The sequence below is a fragment of the Elephantulus edwardii genome, unplaced genomic scaffold, assembly GCF_000299155.1.
Source record: "Elephantulus edwardii isolate Elephantulus edwardi_28Jun2011 unplaced genomic scaffold, EleEdw1.0 scaffold00031, whole genome shotgun sequence".
Lineage (NCBI taxonomy): Eukaryota > Metazoa > Chordata > Mammalia > Macroscelidea > Macroscelididae > Elephantulus > Elephantulus edwardii.
This window is the reverse complement of record NW_006399781.1, coordinates 9,706,502-9,713,371: the sequence shown is the minus strand read 5'-3', so window position 1 is coordinate 9,713,371 and position 6,870 is coordinate 9,706,502. Positions and strand designations below refer to the sequence as shown.

Genomic DNA, 6,870 nt, shown 5'->3' with positions numbered 1-6,870 from the left:
AATTACACATTTTTGGAAATACGTAAGATTGTGAGGGTGCATGCAGAGCTTAGACCAATTTCTGAATTACGACAACATCTTATTCACATTCACAGTGTGCCTTCGGGATTGCAGCGTGGATTCTTACTAGCAAACCATAGCTCCACCTATTTTCCAAGCTGCACTTTGCTTTGCTTTGTGAAGGGAGAAAGATGAGAGCAGGCTGAGTGCTGATAATGAGAACTTGATAGTCAGCGTTAATAGAGTTTTTTTCCGCGGGGGTGGAGTCCAAAGTGAAACAGATGCGGAGGACAGAAGCAGAGGTTCAGGAGCCGCGGAGCTTCTGGAGGCGGTGCGAGCGCAGGGGGGCGGCGCCGGCTCCCATTGGCCAGCGGGCGCTTCTTCTGGTGCGGCGGCCACGCTCCGCGGGAGAGTCGCCTTGCACAGCCTTGGAGACGACAGCGGCCTGGGCCACTCACTAAGGAAACATGGCTGAGTACACGAGGCTGCAGAACTTCCTGGCGCTGATTCGCCTGCGAAACCCGCCGGTCAACGCGATCAGGTAACGGAACCCGTACCTTCCAGCCAGGACACCCCGGCTTTCACTCTGCCGTCACTTTAAACTAAGAAAGAAACAGACACTTACTGAATATCGTACATATGCAGGACATTTTTTCTTTTAAATAGAAGTTAGTTTGATTCATCTCAAAGAGCTCTTGTCTCCATTTTTTACTGGTAAGGAAACCGAGGTTGAGACAGAAAGCAACTAAGCGGGGATCTGCTCTTTACCTGAGTTTGTCGATGCCAACTTTGTGCCGGACACTACTGCTTGTTGACAACTTTTGATTTTTCAGGAGTAGTATCTATGCCAAAGAGCTTGATTTCATGCAGTCCGGGACTTCGCCCTCTCACTTTCAACCTGAAATCCAGGCTGCCCTGAAACTTGTACTTTGCTTAGCAAAGTAAGAGTCTAGTGAAAAAGAGGAAGATCCTCTACTAGTGGAATTAACACCATGACTGCAACATTTGGCACAGCAGTGATTGTTAGAAAGGTGCAGGACCCAGCAGTTTTATTCTGCAGTGCATAGTGTCCCTAAAAGTTGAATCTGACCTAATAGCATGTAACAAGGACTTTAGAACTGGCAAGATAGTAACACATTGTCCTGAGTTGTTGTTGTTAAGTACTATGGAGTCAAGTAGACTCATAGTGACCTTATGAACAGCCAACCTGAAGCCTGCCCTATCTTGTATCACCCTTATCATCTCTGAGACACCAGAGCCTGTTGCGGAAGTCACAGGGTCAATCCATCTCGTTGGGGGGGCTTTCCTCTTTTACTGACCCTCCAATTTCTCAAGCATGATGTCCTTTTCCAAGGAATGGCCTCACCTAGTTACATCCAAAGTATGAAAGATGCAGTTTTGTCATCCTTGCCTCCAAGGAGCATTCTGACTTCACCCTTTGCAGGACACATCTGTTGGCAGTCCATTCAGTACTCTTCTCCAGCACCAAAACTCAAAGGCATCAATCTACACTGGCAATTAATAAAAAAACTCATTTCCATCAAGTAAATTCTTATGCAAAGTGGAGCCTCCAACAGACTTTTCAAGAGGCTATAAATCACACAGGGAGGAGATGGTCTGTCTTTCTCTCCTGGAGTCACGTATAGATTCAAACAGCTGGATTTGTGCAGCCTTTAAGTTAGAGGGAAATTCTTTCTGGACTGCTCCACTAGAGATCTTTAACAAGGCCCAGGTTATTGCCAAGGCAGTGAGCAAAGGAGAATAATGTTCAGAAATGTTCGTGATTTCTCCTGATCTATTTTAGATGTCTGAAATAGGGAGCGCTGGTTGCCTGGTGGGTAAGGAGTTGTGCTGTAACAGAGGAATGCAGTTGCTCCAGCTGTGACAGGAGAAAGATGAGCAATCTACTCCTGGGAAATTTACAGCCTCTGAAAACCTACTGGAGGGTCAGATATGGGTCAGTTCTGACTTAAAGGCAATGAGGTTTTTGTTTTTTTCTGATTCCAGATCTCAAGGCTTTAGGGCGTCAGTGAAAGTTCCATGTTACAAAATTAGTGTGTGCTATCAAGTCCTAACTGACCCACAGCTGACCCTCCGGCCACTTTTTAGAGGCAGTAAATCACACCAAAAGAGATTGCTCATCACTTATGAAATGACATTTTCTGAAAAACTACTGTACAGTTTATAATGACATTTTCTGAAAAACTGCTGTACATTTTATCATCTTTTTATCAGTTTATTTTTTTAGAATGTTTTTGCTAAACTCACTAACCTAGATTATGCAACACAAAGAGCACGAGTTTTGAAGTCATATTAAAGTTGCCTTTTAGGAAATGAGTGATTATAAGTTTGGTCCTTCCATATCCCTGAGGGGAGGGGTGCAAAGGGTATGGAGACATAGTTAACCTTAGGAAGAACCACCATCCACAGAGTAGGAGGAGAAGAAATTAGCACAAAGACTCATGTTATATAAAGTGCAAACTTTTGATCAAAATCCTTTTTACAGATCACTGAAGCAAAAAGATTTGAGAGGTTGTGCCTTTGGTTTGAGTGAAAGTTTACAAAGCAAGTTAATTTTTTTTTATTAAATTTTATTAGTATTAATGAACATTTACAGGGATTTGGGGTTTTCATTCCTTCATTGCTGTACCATTCTCTCTAACCTCTTCCCCAGTTTGTTCTTCTTGCCCCGCCCTCCGAATGTCTGTTTTAATTGTCCAAATGCCACAGTGCTTGTCAAAGCCAGTTCTGTTTAATCTCCTTTGTCAGCGTGTCTTTTGCCATTCCCTATCACTCCTCCCTGAGAGAGACTTCACCCTGATTTATAAGAAAGCAAGTTAATTTTTAACTCAACCATTCATATACTTGTTCTGTAATATTAATTTCAGTACTCACAATGAAATAGCACTTTTCCTGCTTCCTCTCTATATTTCTGATTTCCATCAATCCTACTATACTTTTGTCTTACCTTTCTTTAGTAACAGTGTGATGATCGTCTCCTTGTTGTATATTGCTTTTTCCTTTGTCCATCTTAACATGTGAATATTATCTAGTTACTCATTTTTTACCTCCCTCCCTTTTGATCCCTCATAATCATCCAAGAACGAGTCTAGCTGTGTGTAAATATTGTTTTAACTTTTGTATTGTTGTTGTGTTGATTGCCATAGAGTTCAGCACAGCTCATAGTGACCCTATGGACAAAAGGCCTGAAGCCTTTCTATGACTATCATCATTTATCAAAGTTCCAGAGTTTCCAGAGGCATGTTGTTTAGGAAGTGGATACCACGATCTCATATAGTATTTGTCCTTTTATCTGTGATTTATTTCACTTAACACAATGACATCTAGATTCATCCATGTTAGGCAGTATTTCATTCATTTTATATTGTTTTTCAGGGTTGTTTATGTATGAATGTACTATCATTTATGTATTATTCATCACTGATCAATGCCCCATTGTTCCTATCTCTTTTCTATTGTAAATAATTCTGCACTGGACTTGGGTGTACATTTATCAGTTGATATCACAGCTCGGATTTCTTTAGGATGGTAATGAGATTCTGGATCAAATGGTTATTTCTCTTCCCAACTTCTTTTTTTTTTAAAGACACTTATTCAGTGTTGTGATTATTACATTTTAGCAATCAACAGCATTGGGGAAGGGGAATATCTACATTAAAACACTTTTGTTTATGGAATGCTTTACACTTTCCACAGAACAGAACCTAAAATAACCTGTTCTACAATTAGTCATAAATACAGTTCTCGAGGTTTTTCCCCCTATACACGAGTACTGTGTAAAACGTACTCTTTGTAGTGACCAGGGCCTGCCACCACCATACTTGGCTGAGGTCACAAATCTGTTGTAACCTGTAGTTTCCTTGTCACTTCCCTGACTCCTCTCCTGCCAACCTCGTAGCTATTAAAACTGTCTGCTGTTGCTGTAGCTCCTGCTGCTACTTGAACCACCATAGCCACTTCAGTTTTGTCTTTTGGACAGTTGACCACTACCATCACAAGGGCCAGAGCTTCTGGCACCAAAGTTTCCTCCCTTCATCGGTCCAAAATTTGAAGATTGATTGTTGTAATTACCAAAATCATTGCAGCTTCCACCACCTCCAGAATTGCTTCCATCATTACCAAATCCATTATAACCATCCCTACTGCCTCCACCACCATGGCTACCACCAAAGCCACCCTGTCCCCTGAAGTTCCTTCCTACCCCAAAGTTGTCATGCCCACCAAAACCACCTCCACGGCCACCACCCAAGTTTTCATAACCACTACAACCTCTTTGGCTGAAAGAGGCTCTGGCCATCCCTTGCTTTGACAGGGTTTTCCTTCACAATTGTGACCACATACAGTGTAGTATTTCTGAATAATGATTTTATCTACAGAGCAAAGTCCATCTTCTTGCCACTGCCTCGGGCAGTCATGATTTCAATCACTTCAATTTTCCCTACTTCTCAACACAATCTCATAAGTGATGTTCTTCAGTATCTTCTTTAGTTCTGCCAATGTAGTTCTTTTTCATGGTTCAGTGGGCACCTGGTCTTTGAGCATCTTCTCTTGAGACAGCCCTCTTAGGTTCCACAACCCTTCCATCCACCTTGTGGGTCCTTCCATTCATGGCTGCATCCACCTGTTTCACAGTTGAGTATGTGACAAACCCTATACAAAGCCTCTGGAGCGCTTGGTATTTGGATCTCTTATTACCACATAGTCCATGAGTGACCCCCATTACTCAGAATGGCTCCTCAGACTTCCATCTGTCTTTTCTCTTTTCAACCGAGTAGCTATCATCCCTGGGTTATTCTAGTTCTGTAATTGTTTATTATTAATTGTAATATTTCACAATGAAATATTAATGACAATATTAACATTAAAGATGAAAATAAATTTTGAGGACAATAAGATAAACAATTTAGTTAAAATTTACAGATATTCTTCATCCTAAGAAAGTTGGGAAGAACTTTTGCTGGAGAACACTACGGAGGAAGCATTGCTAAAGTCTTTATTTCCACAGCCATCATGTCGAAGTCAGTCTCCTAAAGAGCCTGAAACAAACAGGACAGACATAAACTGATGATTATAGGACTTACTAGGAATTAACCCGCTACAATTCCAGTTCAAGGACAACTCAGGATACAGAACGTATTCTTTGGAAAGAAAAGCCTCTTTCAGCCATGTCCAAAGTCAGCCCTCTCTCTGGTCTTCAGACGTGGATTTGTGACCTCTACTTTGCTCAAGTAAATGCTATAAGGCTCCATTAGCTGCCAATTTAAGCACCCCAAAGTACCAGCTAGCAAACCTGAGCCTAACAGTGCTCAGCTCTCATTCCATGGTTTGGCAAACCTAGCTCCCTGACCAATGTTTAAAGGCACCCACTGTGCCAGTAAGCTGCCTACTCAGAGGCATGCAGTTCCATGGTTCAGGAAGCCCACAGCTCTGACTCACGCGGTTCTCTGGGTTCTGCTCCCTCTGCTGCCGCCCTTTCTCTGCCCTGTCACTAATCTCCTGCATAGAGGAAGTTACAGCACAGGGATCTCCAGTTGACTCTCACACTTCCGACTCTTTATGAATGATAGTGAGAATCCCTTTCGCCGCCTCTGCAAGGATGTATTTTAAGCCTGGCAATATGGCAAAGTCAACCAATCTTTCTATATTTGGGTTCCCTGTCTTATATTTGCATAGTTGGCACCTATATAACAACAATCCCAAAGGTGCCATGTATATTTACATGATTATCGAGCTCTTTTTCTGGTGGAGTGGCTGGGGTTCAGATCACAGGCAATTTGGTTAACAGCTGAGCTCTTTAACCATAACACCCTTAGAGAAACCCACTAAACACAAACAAAAACTCCTTGAACTTACTGCTGTCAGAACCAACTCATAGCTGATCATCTAGTGGGTTTTTAGAGGCTATATATTACAGAGGAGGAGACTGCCCATCTTCCTCCTGGGGAGCAGCTGGTGGTCTTTGTGTGAGGTCTTCAGGTTGGCAAGTGCAACTCCTTACCCATTATATCACTAGAGCTCCCTAGAGAACTGCACATAACTTTTAAATGCTTAAGCTGAAGTCCATTGGTCAGAACAAAAAAGCTGGGAAATTTGGGAGAGCATATGAATAATATTTAGTGACAAGTAAATATGTCTGCCATTGGGGGTCTTTGTATATAGGTCTTTATATATATTTAATTATGTGTGGCTCATTGGGATGTTATTTGAATAGGTTTTGACTCAAAAGATCTCAGATTCTTTGCTGGCTTGGCCAGCTCTGTCTCCAAGGTCAGTGCTGACTCACTTTATAAACACAGGACACCCCTGAGGACAAGGCTTGTCTCTGAGAGCAACGGCTTTCACACTTTGACTAACCCACACAGGAACCCATTTTTTAAAAAAATTATTAATTTCAATGAAAATTTACAGAGACTTTGGATTTCCATTCATTCATTGTTGCACTTTTCTCCCCTCCTAACCCTATTCCCTAGTGCACTACCCTCTTGGAAAAGTAAAAGAAAAATTCTTTCATCTGTTTCAATGCAGTATACATTATTGAACTCATCTTTCTCAGTCTCCCCCCAACCCCGAGGTCAGTCCTGTTTTACAATAGTGGCACCGTGCAGTATTTGTCCTTTTGTGACTGAGATACTTCACTCAGCATAATGTCCTCCAGGGTCACTCATTTTGAATAATATTGCATGAGTTCCTAGTAGTATTCCATTGTATGAATATACCACAGCTTCTCTATCCATTCATTTGTTGATGGGCACTTAGGTTGTTTTCAACTCCTTGCTGTTGTGAACAAAGCCGCAATAAACATGGGTGTGCATATATCTGCATATATCAGTTATGGTCTCTTTGGGGTAT

The 6,870-nt window shown here is 41.8% G+C and overlaps 1 protein-coding gene across 1 annotated transcript in view; it reads left to right on the top strand.

Moving 5' to 3' along the window:
* Window positions 1-467: 467 nt before the first annotated feature.
* EHHADH (enoyl-CoA, hydratase/3-hydroxyacyl CoA dehydrogenase) overlaps window positions 468-6,870 on the top strand; it is a 54,830-nt gene continuing 48,427 nt past the window's right edge. The window contains exon 1 of the mRNA XM_006884088.1: window positions 468-541. Coding sequence (XP_006884150.1) covers window positions 468-541 — 74 coding nt within the window. The remainder of the gene's footprint in view (window positions 542-6,870) is intronic.